The following is an 18,443-nucleotide window of genomic DNA, read 5'->3' as shown; positions in this document are numbered from 1 at the left end:
TCGGAGAGGAAGGAATTCAGTCAAGTTTAGTGGTTCTGTTTCGATAGCGCTGCTGCAAGGCGCTTGTAGTCATCCAGCAAAACAGATACATCAGCGATGGTAAGCTCGTTGGCGTTTTGCATCTGGAGGAAACGTTGAATAGGTGGGTCCACCCGCTCTACACGGGATGGAGCGCTGGGCACGCTCGATGAGGAAGTCTCGCGGGAGAGGATCGAGGCTCTGATTCTTTCTGTGGGAGTGTTGGGCGATGGCATTGAGCCAGGAGTGTCAGGAGTTCCAGGGGCACCACGTCCGAAGTTGCGGATCATACCGGGGATGTGGTTGAGTGGGTTGAGGGTGTTTCCAAAGTTCCGCACCGATTCAAGCGGTGTAGGCGGTTGCGTAGTTGCGCTTGCTGGGGAAGCCTGGGACTCTTCCTTCTGCGGGCCTTGGGAGACAGTTGTTTTCCTGGAGCTTCCCTGAGTCCGAACACTCTCGACACTCCGGTCACGTGGTGTTCGCTGACCGCTGACCAGCCCTAGGAATGTATCCTCCGCCTTCGAACCGATGCGCCTTAATTGCGGGCGATCAACCGGACGAGACTCTCTTCTGGCATTCTCGTCCTGGTTCAGGCTAGGTTCCGTAGATATAGGATTGTTGACCAGACGTCGAGCATCTGCCAAGGTCTTGGGCAGTACCGGATTCCCATCTTTGACAGGGAACTGATTGGACTGCAACTCTTTGAGGCGGCCAAACAAGAAGTTAAAGCTGCTGTCTAAGGATGCTCCAATGTTCTTGAGGCCCTGGTCGGCAGTGTTACGAACAGCATCGTTCGCAGCGCCGAGCACCTTGGCAGGGGGCTGGAAGAGGTTGTTCAGCCGCCGTTGTTGGGTGCTTGCCGATGACTGAGGTCTGGGCAAGCTATCGGACGCTTCTTGTCCAACTGGCTTAGAGAGTTCAGGTGAGGCTGTCACTGGTGTAACCGACGATACTGCTGCTTCCTTGGTGGCAGTAGGAGACGGGAGAGAGTCGACCTTTCCGGCCGCAGTTGAATCATCATTGGATGCCTTGGTCTGGCCTTCAAAGGCTTCCTCGCCACGCAATTCGGACAGATCTACATTCTCAAGAAAGCTAATAGCCGCTTCCAGGTTAGTCAAGCAATATGCGGTTTCACCGTCTATCTTATTGGACGACCTAAACCGCTGGATGAATTGTAGGTTGCTTATAACGTTGATCCCCTCAGGAGGGCAAGTGATCAAGGAATAGATCAGGGTAGGTAAGATCTCGTCAGCGGAAGAGGATGATGGCAGGAGCTTAGTCAAGGCATCAACTATGGCCTTGTGCGCGGCGGCAAGCTGTTGAAGTTTGCCCAAAGGATACTTGTCATCGTTCATCTTTGCCAAGCAGTCTCGCGCAGCAGAAAGACATTCATCCGCTTCTTTTTGCTTGTCTTCATCGATAGCACTCAGGTCGATCTCGACACCGAGATCCTTCAGATTAATGCCAACTACAGAGAGAGCCGCTGTCTTTGAGCGCAGTTTCTCGTCTCTGATTTCATCCAATGTACTTTTATGTCTCCATAGCTTGTCGTAGATAGTCTCACAAGCTCTCCGTTCCACAGCTTCTTCCAAGGCAACACGCTTGGTTGCAAGATGCTTTCGCGCAATCCTCCTTTCAGTGACTTCTGATGCTGTCAACATCTGGCGGCCATCTGAACCTGTATTACTAGACTTGCCCTGCGCGGCACGGTACGGAGAAGGGTCACGGTTTATCCGGGAAGCAAGAGTAGAGATATGAGTAGCTATGTGTGATTCGGCTCGGACGTAGAATTCTTGGAACCGACTCGATACTTTCTCGATTGTGGGAGGAGAGGAGTGTACCTTGGCAGTAAGAGAGTGGACAAATCTGCCAGTAATAACATCAGCATCACATCAACGTGTAGGGAGAGTAGAGGCCCGACTGTACCTGTCTGTCATACTTGCGAGCTCTATTGGAAGTTCCTCCGTGTGACCCAAGCTACCTCGAGAGAGCACCGAGGTCTCCTCACTCTGCTGCGCATCGTCGCCGTAGCCTAAGTCGGCAGAGCCTGATTTCTCGAACAGGTCAGGGCTGCTATTCCGGTCCTCCTCGGCCGTGGACAAGGGTAACGGGAGTGTCTCGGCGTCTACCGACTCTGGTATTGCCACGGACTGAACAGTCTTGGCTCTGGAACGAACGAAAGGGCTCGTCTCGGGAGCGTCCATCCTTGGGAACGAGCGGGCCGTGTGTAGGCGCGGCTTTGCAGCGCCATCGTCGGCAGAATTGGCAGACATGGTTGTATTAAAAAGGATGACAACGGGGTATCAGTCCGACAAGTGTTGGGCTTTCAGCTGCTCATATGATCGGTTCATACGAATGCAGCAGTTGGGGCCGGTGGGTATAGATGACACCTGGAACTTTAATCTGGTAACCCCAACCGAACGGACGGGTCAGGGGGAGAGGGCAAGAACTAGATCTGGGTGGGATTAGTTGTCCAAACCACACATCATGAGCAAACTGCCTCGCAGGCCAGGTATCAAAAGACGTCAGACCTCCAAGAAGAGGAGAGGAAAGTCAACAATCAATAGTGGCTCATGATTGCGCGGCGGAGTAAGCGTCGGCGAAACCCAAAAGCGGCGGACGTCACGCGCCAATCACGTGTGGCAGTCACGCTTTCTCCGCAATCGGGATTCCCGATGCGGCCTGTCACGATAAGTGATCTTCGCCTAGCTTGGAGTCTGTTCTGGATGCATTCCTACCGAGTGAACATGCGAAGGAGTTCGAGTTCAGTTCAAAGAGAAAATGTATCAATTACGCACCTATCTTACTACTCGTTTACATTCGTGGCTATGTCAAACAAGCATGACTAAATGAAGCGTCAATTGAGTAAATAGGTATCATAGCTATCTAACAATCATCATTCTATGATGACTAGCACGTGGACTAAAGAACAAGGTAAATAAGATCAAGGGTAAGATACTATATTTTACAGACGAGAAGACTTGGAGTGGTCAGCCTTGGCCTCAGTAGCCTTCTCGATGCGGGCACCCAGATCGGGGTTCACACGATGGAACATGCCGTAGGTGGCCTTGCGAACACGCTCGTGGGCGGCGCACAAGTGAGAGGAAACGTTGTGGACAAAGTTGTCCTGCTGGCCGGGCTGGCGACCCAAGACCTGCCAAAGGCCGTTGGCCTGCACATAGTCCTCATCGGTGACGGGCAGCTGCTCAACAACGACGGAACCGGCCCACTTCTCGTGCTCCTGACTAGCCTTCACGGGCTGGTAGTTGTAAGGACGGAAGGTGGAGGGATAGTTGGGGTTGGCTCCGTAGTTGCCGTGCACGTTCATGTAACCATCACGGTGCCAGGGGCTGAACGAGCGGAGCGGGCAGTTGACGGGGATCTGCTCGTAGTTGCCGCTCAGACGGTGGCGCTGGGTGTCAGGGTAGGAGAAGAGGCGGGACTGCAAGACAGGGTCGGCAGAGGGCTCCACGCCCGGCACCATGTGCGAGGGGGAGAAGGCGGCCTGCTCAACCTCGGCGAAATAGTTCTCGGGGTTCTTGTTCAAAGTGAGCTTGCCGAAGCGGCGCAGAGGAACCTCGCTCTGAGGCCAGACCTTAGTCAGGTCAAAGACGCTCCAGCGGAACTTCTCGGCCTGCTCGGGGCTCAGGACCTGGACGTAGCAAGTCCATGAGGGGTTCTCGCCACGCGAGATAGCGTCGAACAGGTCCTGGGTGTGCCAGTCGGGGTTTTCAGCCGCCAGGCGAGTGGCCTCCTCGTTGTTGAAGGTCTTATTGCCCTGGTCAGTCTTCAGGTGGATCTGGACGTAGTTGAAGGTGCCGTCGGGCTTGATCCACTTGTAGGTGTGACCGGAGTAGCCGTTCATGTGGCGGTAAGAGTAAGGCGTTCCACGGTCACTGAAGAGGTGCATGACCTGGTGAACGGCTTCTTGGTGGGTGGAAAGGTAGTCCCAGAACATGGTGGCATCCTTGAGGTTGGTCTGGGGGTTGCGCTTCTGGGTGTGAATGAAAATGGGGAACTTGGCGGGATCACGGAGGAAGAAGACGGGGGTGTTGTTGAAGACCCAGTCCCAATTGCCCTCTTCAGTGTAGAACTTGATAGCGAAGCCACGGGGATCACGCGCGCTGTCCGCAGAGCCCTTCTCACCACCGACGGTGGAGAAGCGAGTGAACAGCTTGGTCTTCTTGCCAATGCCCTTGAGCATGTCGATGACGGTGATGTCGCTGATGTCATCGGTGACCTCAAACTCACCAAAGGCGCCAGCACCCTTGGCGTGGACAACACGCTCCGGAATTCTCTCTCTGTCGAAGTGTGCGAGGAGGTCGATCAGGTGGAAGTCCTGAAGCAGAAGGGGCCCGTTGCGGCCAACGCGCTGGGCAGCCTGGGGGTCCATAACCTGAGATGTGTCAGTATGTTATCCGTAAGTGGACCATATGATGTCGGTGCAGCATACTGGGCAGCCATTGGAGGTAGTGTAGATGGGCTTCTCATTGTAGCGGTAGGTCTCTATAGGACAGACCTGAGTTAGTCTTTCCTCTGTTACGCTTCAAAAGGATTAAAAGGCAGGAAAGTATAAACATACTGGGTTGGTCGTCCTTGCCCATGGTGACGGTTTGTGATGTGAGCTAATTCAGAGTAATGCAAGAGGAACGAATTGAAGATTGCGACAAGCCGGGGAGAGGAAGATGTGGTCCGGCGGGCTAATATAGCTGAATGCGGGGTTTAAGTAGATTGGAGAGCTAGCAGTGGTTCGTTGATGGGGACAAGGAAGTCCTTGGGAGGAATGCGGGGAGTAAGAAAGGCCACGAAATGAGGTCCCAATGAAGGAAGAAGTAATTGCAAGAACTGAAGCAGCAGCGGCAAGGGAAGAAGAGATTATAAGGAAAAGAGCAGACGATCCATTGAAAGATTTGAAGGCGGGTGGCTCGTCGCCGAGGGAGGCAGATGGGGAACCCCGTGCAGCAACAGCCAATGATGAGGCCGGGGAAGGTCAACGCGGTGGTTCCACGGAATCGCCTGCCTCGATCAGTCCCGCTGCCCGTCCGATTTCCCGCCGGTTCAGGTACTATGACTTATGCCATTGACCTGATCAATTGATAGTTGAGCTCACCTATAGAACCCTATATTGGCCTGAAGCTATCCCAATGCTTCTGGGCAGCAATGAAAGAGACTCAAAGATTCATTTGCACATTAACCTTTCTCGGAAGCACGAAACAAACAAAATCACCCAAAAGGAGCTTTCCGATACGCTAATTTACCCCGCACAGTTGCAGCCAATTCCTCCAGGGGTGTCCACCAATCAGCACCATCTCGATGTCAGAGTGTCGACCAAGTCTAGATTTCCCCGCGTTATTTCCACTGAAGGGGAATTGACTATATTATCTATATTGAGGACGATGTGGAGGATGACTCTGTTCTAGATAGTTCACTAATATAAGTGGTGTGGTGTGGACGGAGATCCTTAACACGTAACCACCTAGACGAGCACTGAAACGGCCCGAGGTGGGCATGCAAAGCTCCCGGGAGTCTACAAAATGCGCTAAAAATCGAGGTTAGTTTATCCGCTAGTGATTTAGTTGGCTGTTGTGGTCTGATAAAGTGATAATCAATCTTAGTCAACGGACCTGGCCAGAAGTTTCCTACCTTTCTGCAGCCCGCCAGCCCTGCAGGCACTAATACTCAGTACTAATGGTTGGCCGTCTGGACCTTCCGCGATCCCCATCGTAGAAATCCTATCCGGGCGTATTTCTTGCCTCATTGGGAAAGTGGCTGACTTTGCTGCTTCTCTACAAGAGGAAGGCAATCCTGTTTGACCTTCCTAATCAGGTGATGTGATACTTCGAGCTGTTGTTCGTTCGCTGCTACCTAAAATAGTTATTAAAATGAGATCTTCATGACAAAGATAGCTAGCTGGATGAACGGTATATGATCAAAGGGAGTAAAGTGATGATGTCTCGATCGCGATAAAGATATCCCCCACATTCCTTGAAACACAAGTTTCCCTGTATAATTCTCTCCGCTCAGGTCCTTTCCATTCGCTACTGTGCGATATTCATGAATACAATTGGCCGAGGTAACGATTTGTCTGTCTCCAGCACCAATTGCGGCTATGATTGTCGGCTTGTCAGGTCAATTTGATGATCACCCGATTCCTTGACATTATTGCGAAAGTTCTTTCTCTACCGACAGCTACGTCAGATTCAACGGGGAGTTCCCCGCGGAAAGCTCCGCCCTCCGAAGCAGAGCGAGATTCTCCTAGTGGAATAGGAAGCCGAGCAGCAGATGCCTCGGAACACCCGCCCGCTCGGTTCCGATCGCGTTCATGCGAGTTTCTAGTTTACGCTTCATGCTTTGAGTTTTACTCATCCTCAGAAAGTCAATTTGTCCTGCAAACACGCAATTCATATAGATACAGTCGAATCAGTCATTAAGCCATACCCGTTTGAGCGAGAAAACAATTAACATCCGTCAAGCCCATTACATAGCAGATTCATCAAGTCATGTCATATCCAACCGGATCTCGCCGTCACCTTTACTTCCGATCAGCATTCGCACCGGATCTGTCGCCATTGATGCTGCTAAGAATGTCTCCAGTCGACTGTCCGACGCCCCGGGTTGTGTTGCCCAGGCCTTCAGTGGCACCGCCAACAGTCTTTCCAAGACCCTGAGTCGCACCGCCGGCAGTCTGACCGAGTCCTCCCACAGTGTTTCCCACAGTGTCTCCGAGTCCTCCTACAGTGCTTCCGACAGTGTCTCCGAGTCCGCCCACGGTCTTTCCTAGGGTATCGCCGACGCCTCCAAGGAGGTTCGCTATATACTTACGCATTAGCAACAGGTGTGTAATGGTATCGAGGGATTATGGGATTTGGTACCCAGGGGTGCGAGAACTTCATAACGCGACCGACTAGTTAAGTCAAAGCACAAACAAGGGAGAATATAACATAGGAACAGTAGGTGCGAGGGTCGATGGTCACTTACGGTTGTTGTTGTTATCGTTGCCAGAAGACATGACGTCGATATCGCGGCAGCAAAGCTATTTCAGTGAGGAAGTTCTTGGAGGAAGGAGAAAATATTTGAATGGAAGGTATGATTCTTAACCAGACTGACGATGCAGTATAGATCGAGATAATCGCCAAATGTTGTGATAGCTGTTCTTTTTATATACCAAGGTACATAGCACATGTATCCAATATCGAAAAGTCGCCACGGGACGCTCCATCCCCCTATGATATCATCGTGTTCTGAAACCAAGATGGTACCACAACCCGCAGCCAATAACTTCGGGCAATCGAAGATCTGATGGCTGCGCCTGATGACGCTCGTCCGCAACATGATGAAATAAGGCCCTGGCCGTTATGACAGTGGCGCGACGACCCCTACCTGCGATACTGGTTGTGGTGCTTATTGGTCCCCACAGACATCCGCATACGTAGGGAATGTGCGAGTAAATATGGTACTATAGCAGCACGAGACCACATCTTTCTAACCAGATAGAGGGTTTAGGCAGCGACGGGAATCATCTTCCTAGCCAACCTGTACTGTTAGACACATTTGCGCAACAACTATCAACCAAGCAGATTGATTTGGGCAGTTGCAGTATTGGGACTCATCCCTTTACTTTGGTCCACTACTCCACGCCGGTCGGGATGGCTAGTATTAATGACCAGTGACTACCAGTAGGAAAGGTGCCCGTCAGCTCGTCGATAGGAACGGGCTTAGGTTCTAGTACGATCCACCTGAATTCACATTGCACAACATAGCCGCCATCCACTTGTAACTCACGGACGAACAGAAAAAGGCCCCCAGTATCAACATGAATCAAATAACACCTTGTTTCCTCGCTCATAATGAACTCACACCAACTTCAACACCGCCATCCAAAGCCTGTTCCGACTTGGGACATGGGAACCTAGGACTTAGGCCCATGGTGCTTCAAGCAAGATACCGGGGCAATCTCAAGAGTGATCCAACGTGTGTCAGATCCCCCCGGTATTGTACATAGTCAATACTACAGTATTGTATAACTGAACTTGTCAGATTGGGTCTGTATAGGTGCATATATCCTAGTAGAGAGGGTACTTCAATCCCTACGCACGTGATTAATCTATGGTCAATCCTAGCGCCGGTCCAGTCAGCAGGGGCTGTAGCAATCATCTCCAACTTCCATTAATTGGAACGCCATCTTAGTCTAGGGGGGCTCACCCACAACCATGACATCGACAGTGACAGAAGTCACAACCGATCAACAACACGCGGCAAGCGTTTCAGGCAATACTGGCAATAATGAATTTTCCGGTCCTAGAAGCAGACCGGCAGCCACCTTCGACGCGATAACCGATCATGCCAGCCTGCATGGAGAAGCCGAGTATCCCAGCGGCACGAAATTCTGGCTCCTCATGCTCACCCTAGCTGCCGTCCTAATCTTGAGCAGCATAGACATGAACATCGTCGCCACAGCCGTACCTAGCATAACAGACTACTTTCACACCGTTGCAGACGTCGGATGGTATTCCTCTGCCTTCAGACTCTGCCAGTGTTCCTTCCAGTTTGTTTTCGGCAAGGCGTACAAGCTCTTCTCTATCAAGACCGTCTTCTTACTTGCAAATGCCATCTCCATAGCAGGTTCGCTACTCTGCGGCGCCGCCAGTACATCGACTATGCTGGTCGTAGGTCGGGCTATAGCTGGTCTAGGATCCGCAGGCCTTCTCTCCGGGTGTTTCGTTATCCTCGTACAATCAACACCCTTACACAAACGACCCATGTTCACCGGCATGATGGGCGCCGTCGAAGGCCTAGCTACACTCTCCGCACCACTTCTCGGCGGAGCCATCGTGCAGTCCATTGGCTGGCGATGGTGTTTCTACATCAACGCGCCTCTCGGTGCCGCTACCCTAGCATTGACCATGTGCTGTTTCTCAGACCCACCAAAACCCAGCGCCATCGCCCGCATGGGCCTCAAACAAAAGATCATACAACTCGACCTAACAAGCAACCTCCTATTCATCCCAGCACTAACCTCCTTATTCCTAGCCTTTTCCTGGGCCGGCACCAAGTACTCCTGGACCAGCGGCCCAGTAATAGCTCCCCTGATCACCTTCACCATCCTCACAGCCGCCTTCATCTACAACCAAAAACGCCTCGGAGACGCCGCCGCCCTCCCCTTCCGCATCATGAAACGCCGCAGCGTCATCGCCGGCTGCATCTTCATCATGTGCGGCAACAGCACCGGCAACGTCCTCGAATACTACCTGCCCACTTACTATCAAATCGTACGTGGATACACCCCCGCCAAAAGCGGCTACATGATGCTCCCTATCATCATCGCCGGCACCGTTGGCGCACTCATCCACGGCTTTGGGACCAGCGCTATCGGCTACTACGCCCCGTTCATGCTTTTCGCGTCGCTCATGATGCCCGTCGCCGCGGGCCTCATCACCACTGTTAAGATCAATACTAGCTTCGCCGAACTGATCATATACACTGCTTTCTCTGGCTTAGCCTACGGTATTGGCTTCTCAGGTCCGCAGAACGCTGTCCAGACGGTGTTGCCCGTGGAGGACGTGCCGCTGGGTACGTCGATTATGCTTTTCGCTCAGTCGTTTGGTCCCGCTGTGGCGATTGCTGTTGCGCAGGTCTTGTTTGTGGATCAGCTCTCGGTGAATCTGAGGGGGCTTGTGTCTGGCATTGATGGGGCGGGTATCGAGAACAGTGGTTTATCACAGCTTGTGGCAGATATGTCGCCGGCTAAGACGAGGGATGTTCTCGTGGCGATTGATAGAAGTCTTATACAGACGTGGTATTTGGTGATTGGACTCGCATGTGCCACGATGATCGGGAGCTTGATGATTGAGTGGCGGTCGGTGAAATCGAGACGCGACTAGATATCATCCAGCAATACCTTACACAACACATTATACAAAAGGGAACCTTACACTCCCTCCTCACGAAGAAAAAATGCATCCCTCCCCGGATCCCCCACCCTCCCCACCTCCAACAACACCCTCCAAACCCAAACACCCAAATCCACCTTCCTAAACGCCCTCCCAAACCACTCCTTCCCATTCCTCGCAATACTCCCCGCCCTCTCCCTCCCCTCCTCACTAGACGTGAAATATCTCACCACCTCCGGTACCTCCTCCATCCCCAAACTAACAGGGATGTAATGTACCCACGGCCATAATCTCTCATCATGCCACTCCCTAAACAGGGTCTGCTTTACGGGAGCAGAATTCGACGCTAACAGACTATAAAACCTCCCGCTGATCCCATTCCCATCTAGATCGAATATCAGCCTTGATTGTAGACCCTGGTCTTTATCCGCCCAAGAGTGTGGATGGAAGAAGCGGCGTTGGGCGCGGCAGGAGGCGGGTGAGCAGTTGAAGATGCGGGTGAATGAGACGGTGTAGAGGCGGGTGTTGAGGAAGGTGGATTTTCGTGTGGAGGTTGAGGTTGGGGTTTGGTGGAGGTAGCTGTAGCTGTTGTGATGGTGTGAAGGGTTTGTGACTAGGCTGACGAAGCGTTGGCGGTGGAAGTTGTGCCAATCGTTGGTATTTATGGCGAAGGCGCCGGTTGTAGAACCGGCCCAATAGAGGGTGTTTTGTTTTTGATGCCATGGGATGTCTTTTTCGGGGGTGTATTGGAAGTCCGGTGCTAGGTAGGCCGGACTGGGGTAGAGGATGTCGGTCATGGTGGAGAGGGAGCCTGTGGAGAGGATTGGGAGGAGGCCTGTTATGGGGCGGAAGGAGGTTGGGCTGAGGAAGATGCCGTGCTTTGTGCTGTGTTCTGGGTGGAGGCAGAGTTCTTTGGCTTGTTTGGGATCGGTGATGAATGGGAGGTTGGGGGCTTGGGCTGGGGGTTGGTGGTCTTGGGTCTGGGTACTGTTGGGTTGGTAGGCGCAGGGAGCTGATATAGTATCCCATGTTGATTGCCCGGACTGGTCCTTTATGCTCGGACTACTGTGGATGTTGTTTGGTGGTGGGGGTATCACCCTTGGCTCATCGAGATGATTGACCAGGAAGGTGATGTCAGGCAGAGTAGCGGGTATATTCTCAAGTAAGGTGTCAAACATATGTTGAATATCCCGATCAAGCACGCGGAAATCATGCGAGCATTTTGTTTTGCGTGAGCTGCCGGAAAACGTACAGGTCCAAAGGTCATTACCGGGCAGGTTGCGTACGTTATTGATGTTTTCGTTGATCTCCTTTCCGCTTAGCTTCAATAACGGTAGTATACTTTCGTATATGGCATCATAATCATCAATTATTGGCGATTGATGAGCAGAGGCATATAGAAACCACTCCTCAAATCCAGGTGGTGGTTCGATATTGTAACGTCGGCGATACTCCTCGCATGCAGCTGTGTATGTGCGGGATTGTTTGTGGAGGGTTTCTTCGAAGTCGAGTCTGGCTTTATCCATCAATGCTGCGATGGGGTGGTTTTCGACTATTGTGTTGTTTGTGCCATATATAGTCCATATGTTTGCGATGTATGGGATTATCGCTGCAAGACCAAACGTCCACAAAATCCATCGCCCTTTTAGGTTACTTGGAAGCCCTTGGGTAAGTTGTGCAAGTACTAGTAATGAGGCGACAACGTTCAAAAACGCTTTAAAGTCTGATGACTGGTTGAACGGGCTACTGGCGGACAGAGTGCTGAAAATTTCGATCAAGATAGCTGCACTCCAAGAAGAATGGTATATCTCATAGCCGTCAGCAGAGTACCGTATATTGTGAAGCGTTGGGGCTTACTGTCTGAATTGTGAAGAAATAAGCAAAGGCCTTAATTGAGCCTGAAGCAAGTATGATAAGGGGATGTCCCCAGGAATAACCGAATATAATAATTTCCGCCACGACGGTCGCTGCCAACATTGGTAGAATTCTGGCAGCGAGGTGGAATGATGTCAACTCAACATTAATGCACCCAGGTAGGTCTCGTCCATGCTGTGACAGGATAAGGATGGAAATGCCCAGGACACAGACCAAGGGATTTAATGAGAGGCCCCATTCAACAAGGTTCGCGGAGGATGCCAGGCTGAACGTTCCCAGCAATGAGATGATGTGAGACCCGTAGAACGTTTCTGTTAGAGAGGATAAAAAGCTCTTTCCTATCCCACCGTGCGTACGGATATTAAACACTTTTCCTGATATCAGCAGTAATGGAAATAACAATGGCTGGTGTCACATCAGTAATCAATCTCGTTGAGAGTGCTTGCCTGACGCACGAAACTTTGTAGGACCCCAATTTCCGACTTGAACCAAGAAGTTATGCATACACCGAAAGCAATCAACCACAAGTGTGTGGAACGCAGAGACACAGTCATCGGCAGACTAGGGTCCTGCTTAATGGTATATGATGAAAACTGGTGATATCTAGAACTCAATCTAAATAACATGGGCAGTGTTGCCCATGCCACCATTTCGGAGCCTATTTCAGCGCATTGTGTAAATGAGTGGTGTGATAACATTTGCGTGAGAAGGGCAAGAGAAACTATCGCAACTGCTTTGTCCAACTGGACAAACGCATAATTAGTGAGCATGGCGCAAGTACGCTATGCTGGTAAATCCATTCGAACAGGTGAGTTTTATTGTTTGCTTCTATAGAAGGAAGAACAAGGTGTATTTGCAGAGATTTTAGCATTAGTCTACAAAAAAAAAAGGGCAAGGCTGGCTACGAGGTGTTTAGCGCTGGGATATTAAACCCGACACACGCATACGGCTAGCACTGGTCAGGCTGGCCGAAAAGGAGGGTACTTCTGTCAGCTCACGCATGTCGATCATCCCAAATGTCCAATCTGAATCGTGTAGCCTCACAAGGGATGTTGGTGCTAGAGGATAAAGTAGATGGCCTAATTAGGGCACCGAGTAGACCCGATCCTTTGTGCTGAATCTCACTATTTCATAGGTTCGACAAGGCTGCTAACACGCGGGGTAAGGCTGAGAGCTCTTGTCATTCAAACTCAATTTGGTTAATCAGGGTCTTGGGATTGTAGATCATCATTATATTTTAGTAATATTTATGCAGGTGTCTTGGATATACAGCCACAGTAAGATTATAATGAGATAGCCTTAGGACAGCTGGCCGTAGTGTTATTAATGGAAATTTGTGATTTTTCCAATGACCAGTAAAGTTCTGGAAGAAACAGATCTTACCAGGTGTATCATATAGGATGGAAGATATCTCCGTGTGTTTGATCCTTGACAGTCAGAAAGGGAAGTCAGGGGTCTGTCAGGAAGTACTAGCGATCAAAAGTGGCTTGATCAATATCGCACCACTCGGCAGGAACAAAGGAAACGAAACAATGAGCCAGTCATCTGAAAGTATTTTTACTTAATTATTCGCTGTACTAGTTACTACCTTATGTTGTAAAAGCGGTCCATGTGTGCCCCAGTAACATACACTTCTCGTTTTAAGCTTACCAAGTAAGTAGCTTACCTTCCTTCTCATCACCGATACTCAAGACTATTCATCCTCCCCTATCTCTACTATGTCGAACAAGAAGACAACTTAGAAAAGTCTATATATATCTATATCTATCTATCATCTTAATGGAAATTTGTTTACGGAGTTGGCGCATTTTTGGTGACAACTAATTTGTACCATCAGCAGACATGGCATGCGATCAGCCACCGTAAAAAATAGAAGGGTTAACATGGATATTTACATACTGGATTTACTTACTGGTGCTTAAGAATGTATGATGTCCAGACGAGCCAGGCACTATTACCTACAGAGATTTTAAAGATTCAGTATCTGGGCATAAGCTGTGACGCTTGGTAATATTCAAGGACATATGAAAACTCATTTATATATTGTGGATACTCTCTCATGTTTTATGAGCCATCTACTACTAAGTCAAACGGACATGCCGGATTTGATCACTCAGCTAGTACATGGCTGCAGTATAGTATGAGGATGAATAAGAAAATGAAGGCAACGATAGGCTAAATATAATAACAGTTGAGAGCTACTGTTCATCGTATCACTTAGCTCGCATCGTTCCAGACTCATAAGGGATGGCCCAGAAGACACGCACTATGCACAGGGCTTAGTATGTACGATAGGGTATAAATAATTTCCAACAAATCAACAATCAGTGGGAATCCAGATTTTTGATCATAATCAGACAGATGCAGTGCGTCTTGCCTCGCACAATTTTATCTGAAAGAAGCAGTAGATACAGTATTGTCTTTCCATGCAAACCTGGATGGAGCCGCATATATGTATCGGCCTAATTAACCCCGAGCATTGGACGCATAGGTAACCGGAAGAGGACTAATCGAACTACACAGGTAACCATGTGATCCTGTAGGGTCATGATCGGGTAATTGCATATACGCCGTGTGCTCAACAGTGCTGAATCCGTTGGCCATTGGATAAAATATTAGATCGGGGGTAAACTAAGAATTGATCCTTCGTGGCGTATTTTCATGCATATACGCATAGATAAGACGAAAATCAGTGTGGCCAAGCTTCATCCACATGCCGGATTTGGAAATGGACAGGAAGAATCGGAGATCGAGGCGGATCCTACGGGATCAAGCTTATCGGAGATTTTTGGCTTGCATTTCCTGCCACGAGGGACCTGCAGACGATGCATCTTAGCGTGCATACTTTGATCGATTATACTTTTGTATAGCGATCAACTACACGTTGACTTTCTTTTTGAGTTGGGTTAAACCATGATATCCCATTAACTTTGTCTCTTTCTGCTACTTGTGGATAATAATTGGCGGAGGGGCATGCCGTCCCTTATTTTTCCCCGCAAACCCCTCGTGTCGGATCCCGGCGTAAAATGAGACTTGGCTTGGCTTTAGTCGGAGTTTAATTCTTGCCTGGGATTTTGTGTCACCCAGATCTATTGCAAACCAAATGATTCGATTGGAAACCAAGAATACGAGTCAGACACTATTGCACGCAAGCAAATGACACCAAACCGGTTCCTGCAGTCGGTGGGGGGCGCACTATGCTGAGTATGCTCACCACCGCCGGCCCCGCCGCCAGCATAAAAATCTAACGATGGCCGTCCCGCTACTAATGCGCTCCGGTCCGGAACGTCCCTGATTTTCCTGCTGCCCTCCAGCGATTGATTGTCCGTCTCCTCCCTCCCTCCCTCCTCTTTCCTCTTCACCTCCTCTCTCCCTCCTCTCCCCCTTTCACCCTTTCCTCCCTCCCCCGGGATTGCCTGCAATTGCTCGCCAGCATGGCTTCCCCCAAGGTTCCGGATGCCATTGCCCCGGCAGAGCAGCCGCCATCGCCCTCCACCGATCGCCAGGATTCCATGGCTTCCGCAGCCAAGATCATTCAGAATGCCAAAGCGGCCACGGACAAGGAGCAGAAGATGACCCTGCTCCAGGGCGTCAAGCTCTATCCCAAGGCCGTTGCCTGGAGTATCCTTATCTCCACCTGCATCGTCATGGAAGGCTACGATATCAGTCTTGTCAACAACTTCTATGCTTTCCCTCAATTCAACCGAAAATACGGCGAGATGTCGGCGGATGGAACATATCAGGTGCCAGCACGGGTATTTGACTCCCTCCCCTCTTGTTTTCCTGGGACATCCGTGCAATTGCACCATCATCCCGCACGCCATGCAGTGCTCGCGTGACACAATTGGCTAACAGAACGTCTCCTATGCAGTGGCAATCGGGTTTGAGTAACGGTGCCTACGTCGGAGAAATCATCGGCCTCTTCATCAATGGCTGGGCCTCGGAACGCTTCGGATATCGTTATACTATCATGGCTTGTCTCGTTTTGATCACGGCATGGACCGCCATCTTCTTCACCGCCCCGAACGTCCAGGCGCTGCTGGCTGCGGAAATTTTGGCCGGTATTCCCTGGGGAGTGTTTCAGACATTGACCGTCACCTATGCGTCGGAGGTGTGTCCGGTGGCGCTGCGTGGATACCTCACGACCTACGTCAATTTCTGCTGGGGATTGGGACAACTGATCGGTATCGGTGTGATCAAGGGGATGATCAATCGGGATGACCAATGGGCGTACCGGATCCCATATGGACTGCAGTGGATGTGGCCATTGCCCCTCTTCATCGGGATTTCTCTCGCACCAGAATCCCCATGGTGGTTGGTCCGGAAGGGGAAGATCCAACAAGCCAAGAAAGCCCTGCTGCGATTGACGAGCGTGAACCGAGAGACCAACTTCGACGCCGACGAGACCGTCTCGATGATGGTTCATACCACATCCCTGGAGAACAAGATCACCACCGGGGCCAGCTATCTGGACTGCTTCAAAGGCACCGACCTGCGCCGGACCGAGATCGTCTGCATGGTCTGGGCCATTCAGAACCTGAGCGGCAACTCTTTCTCCAACTACTCGACCTACTTTCTTGAACAGGCAGGCCTGAGCACCGACAATGCCTATGCATTCGCCATGGGCCAGTACGGAATCAACATGGTCGGCGTCTTCGGAGCCTGGTTCCTCATGTCCATCGGCCTGGGCCGGAGAACACTCTACCTGTACGGCCTCTGCGGGCTGTGCGTCATGTTGCTTGTCATGGGATTCCTTGGCCTAGTACCCGAGGAGCACAAAACCCAGGCCGCCCTGGCAACCGGCTCCATGATGATCGTATGGGCGCTCTTCTACCAGTTGACCGTCGGCACGGTCGCCTACTCCCTTGTTGCCGAGCTCTCCACCCGCCGCCTTCAAATCAAGACGGTAGTGCTCGGCCGCAACCTGTACAACATCGTCGCCATCGTCTGCGGTGTCCTGACCCCGTACATGCTGAACCCCGGCGCATGGGACTGGGGCAACTATGCCGGCTTCTTCTGGGGCGGCATCTGCTTCCTTTGCATCGTGTACACGTTCTTCCGGGTTCCGGAGCCCAACGGACGGTCGTTCGCCGAACTCGATCTCCTCTTCGAGCGGGGAGTCAGTGCGCGCAAGTTCGCCCAGACCCAGGTCGATGTGTTTGACGAGACCATGGAGCACGGGACGGTCGATCACTATCAGACGGAGAAGACAGTGGCGGCCGATGTGGCGGCCGTTGGGAAGGAGAATTCGAACTCGAATTCGAATCCGACTTCAACTTCACCGCAATGATGAATGACGCTCCTTTTGTAATAACAATTAATATAATAATGTATATAGAGACAGCTAATAATGAACATAGACGATTAATGATTCATTCTCATGCTTACGAGTCGTTAGGTGGGCTTGATGTTACTACTTTGACAATTGACAGGGTCCTATGACATCTCCAAGACCAACCCATCATACAGTCCAATCCACTTACTCATTCGACCACTCCGGCTTCTTCTTCTCCGCAAACGCCGTCATGCCTACCGCCGTCAGCATCAACCACTTTCCAAAGAAAAGAAAGAAGCAAACTCACCAATCTTCTGATCCCTACTTCCAAACAACCCATGAAACAGTCTCCTCTCAAACTCCACTCCCTCCCTCAACCCAACTTCATACCCCTTATTCACCACCTCCTTACCGGCCACCACCGCAACCCTCGAATAGCCCGCAATCGTCTCCGCCGTCTCAACCGCAACATTCACCACCTCATCCTTACCTCCCTCCACCACTCTCGCCGCAACACCCCACTCTCCCGCCTCCTTTCCACTAAAGTTCTTCCCCGTCAGAATCAACTCCATTGCCTTACTCTTCCCCACGGCCTTCGTGAGCCGCTGCGACCCGCCCGCACCGGGGATAACACCCAGCTTGATCTCAGGCTGTCCGAAAGTCGCGGTCGACGTGCAGTAGATGATGTCGCACATGAGGGCGAGTTCGCATCCGCCGCCCAGGGCGTAGCCGGAGACGGCGGCGATGACGGGCTTGCGGATTGCGTTGGCGAGGTGGGACCAGGGGGCGATGAAGTTGTTGCTGTATGCGGAGGAGAATGTTAGGGGGGCCATTTCTTTGATGTCGGCGCCGGCTACACATCAGAACATTCGGTTGTTAGTGGGTTGTGTTGGTTGTGTTATTGGGAGGGTAGTGGCGCACCTGCGAAGGCTTTCTCACTGCCGGTGATGACGATCGCGCCGATGTCTTTGTCTGTGTCGTAGGTGGTTAGGGCATCGTTGAGTTCTTCGAAGAGTGGGCTCGAGAGCGCGTTGAGGGCTTTGGGGCGGTTGAGGGTGACTGTTGCATTGCGATTGAGGTTGTGGTTAGTATTGGATTGGTTACATGCTTGTTGCTATGCTATTGTTTGAAGGGGACTGGGGACAGGGCATACTCAGTCCTACTCCCGGCTTGGGAGTCGAGGTGAGGATGTGCTCATATGCCGAGGTTGCGGTTGCGGAGAACGGACGGCCGCGGGCAAGAAACGAAGTCAGAGGGATGGCGGTGCGGGAGGAGACGAGACGGGAGCACTGGCGGGAGAACATATTGAGAGCAATTACTGATTATCTAGTATATGAGAGGAGAGAGATGTGTGAAGAGATCAATTGCAGATGTGGTCGAGAGAA

General features: G+C 51.2%; 7 protein-coding genes across 7 annotated transcripts; 2 read left to right on the top strand and 5 right to left on the bottom strand.

Moving 5' to 3' along the window:
• Positions 1–26: 26 nt before the first annotated feature.
• AtWU_06122 (VPS9 domain-containing protein) lies at positions 27–2,291 on the bottom strand (the record flags this gene model as incomplete). Its single annotated transcript, XM_035501232.1, has 2 exons — positions 27–1,884; positions 1,945–2,291. The coding sequence occupies 2 exons, from the start codon at positions 2,289–2,291 to the stop codon at positions 27–29; spliced, it is 2,205 nt and encodes a 734-aa protein (XP_035357125.1).
• A 692-nt stretch (positions 2,292–2,983) lies between these two features.
• On the bottom strand, positions 2,984–4,622 carry fgaCat (catalase easC; the record flags this gene model as incomplete). The annotated part of the gene is made up of 3 exons (XM_035501231.1): positions 2,984–4,414; positions 4,472–4,524; positions 4,601–4,622. 3 exons carry the CDS (start codon positions 4,620–4,622, stop codon positions 2,984–2,986), a joined length of 1,506 nt encoding a protein of 501 aa, XP_035357124.1.
• A 1,928-nt stretch (positions 4,623–6,550) lies between these two features.
• Positions 6,551–7,027, bottom strand: AtWU_06120 (uncharacterized protein; the record flags this gene model as incomplete). Its single annotated transcript, XM_035501230.1, has 3 exons — positions 6,551–6,828; positions 6,891–6,905; positions 6,997–7,027. The coding sequence occupies 3 exons, from the start codon at positions 7,025–7,027 to the stop codon at positions 6,551–6,553; spliced, it is 324 nt and encodes a 107-aa protein (XP_035357123.1).
• A 1,201-nt stretch (positions 7,028–8,228) lies between these two features.
• Positions 8,229–9,899, top strand: AtWU_06119 (MDR family MFS transporter; the record flags this gene model as incomplete). Its single annotated transcript, XM_035501229.1, has 1 exon — positions 8,229–9,899. The coding sequence occupies one exon, from the start codon at positions 8,229–8,231 to the stop codon at positions 9,897–9,899; it is 1,671 nt and encodes a 556-aa protein (XP_035357122.1).
• Positions 9,900–9,946: 47 nt separating this feature from the next.
• Positions 9,947–12,337, bottom strand: AtWU_06118 (glycosyltransferase family 90 protein; the record flags this gene model as incomplete). The annotated part of the gene is made up of 3 exons (XM_035501228.1): positions 9,947–11,716; positions 11,766–12,188; positions 12,239–12,337. 3 exons carry the CDS (start codon positions 12,335–12,337, stop codon positions 9,947–9,949), a joined length of 2,292 nt encoding a protein of 763 aa, XP_035357121.1.
• A 2,880-nt stretch (positions 12,338–15,217) lies between these two features.
• Positions 15,218–17,073, top strand: AtWU_06117 (putative MFS alpha-glucoside transporter; the record flags this gene model as incomplete). Its single annotated transcript, XM_035501227.1, has 2 exons — positions 15,218–15,538; positions 15,655–17,073. 2 exons carry the CDS (start codon positions 15,218–15,220, stop codon positions 17,071–17,073), a joined length of 1,740 nt encoding a protein of 579 aa, XP_035357120.1.
• Positions 17,074–17,262: 189 nt separating this feature from the next.
• echA (enoyl-CoA hydratase echA) lies at positions 17,263–18,362 on the bottom strand (the record flags this gene model as incomplete). The annotated part of the gene is made up of 4 exons (XM_035501226.1): positions 17,263–17,312; positions 17,366–17,911; positions 17,980–18,117; positions 18,212–18,362. 4 exons carry the CDS (start codon positions 18,360–18,362, stop codon positions 17,263–17,265), a joined length of 885 nt encoding a protein of 294 aa, XP_035357119.1.
• Between the last annotated feature and the right edge of the window lie 81 nt (positions 18,363–18,443).

Source organism: Aspergillus tubingensis, assembly GCF_013340325.1.
Source record: "Aspergillus tubingensis WU-2223L DNA, scaffold_7, whole genome shotgun sequence".
NCBI classification, from domain to species: Eukaryota; Fungi; Ascomycota; class Eurotiomycetes; order Eurotiales; family Aspergillaceae; genus Aspergillus; species Aspergillus tubingensis.
This window is presented reverse-complemented; position numbering and strand designations above follow the sequence as displayed.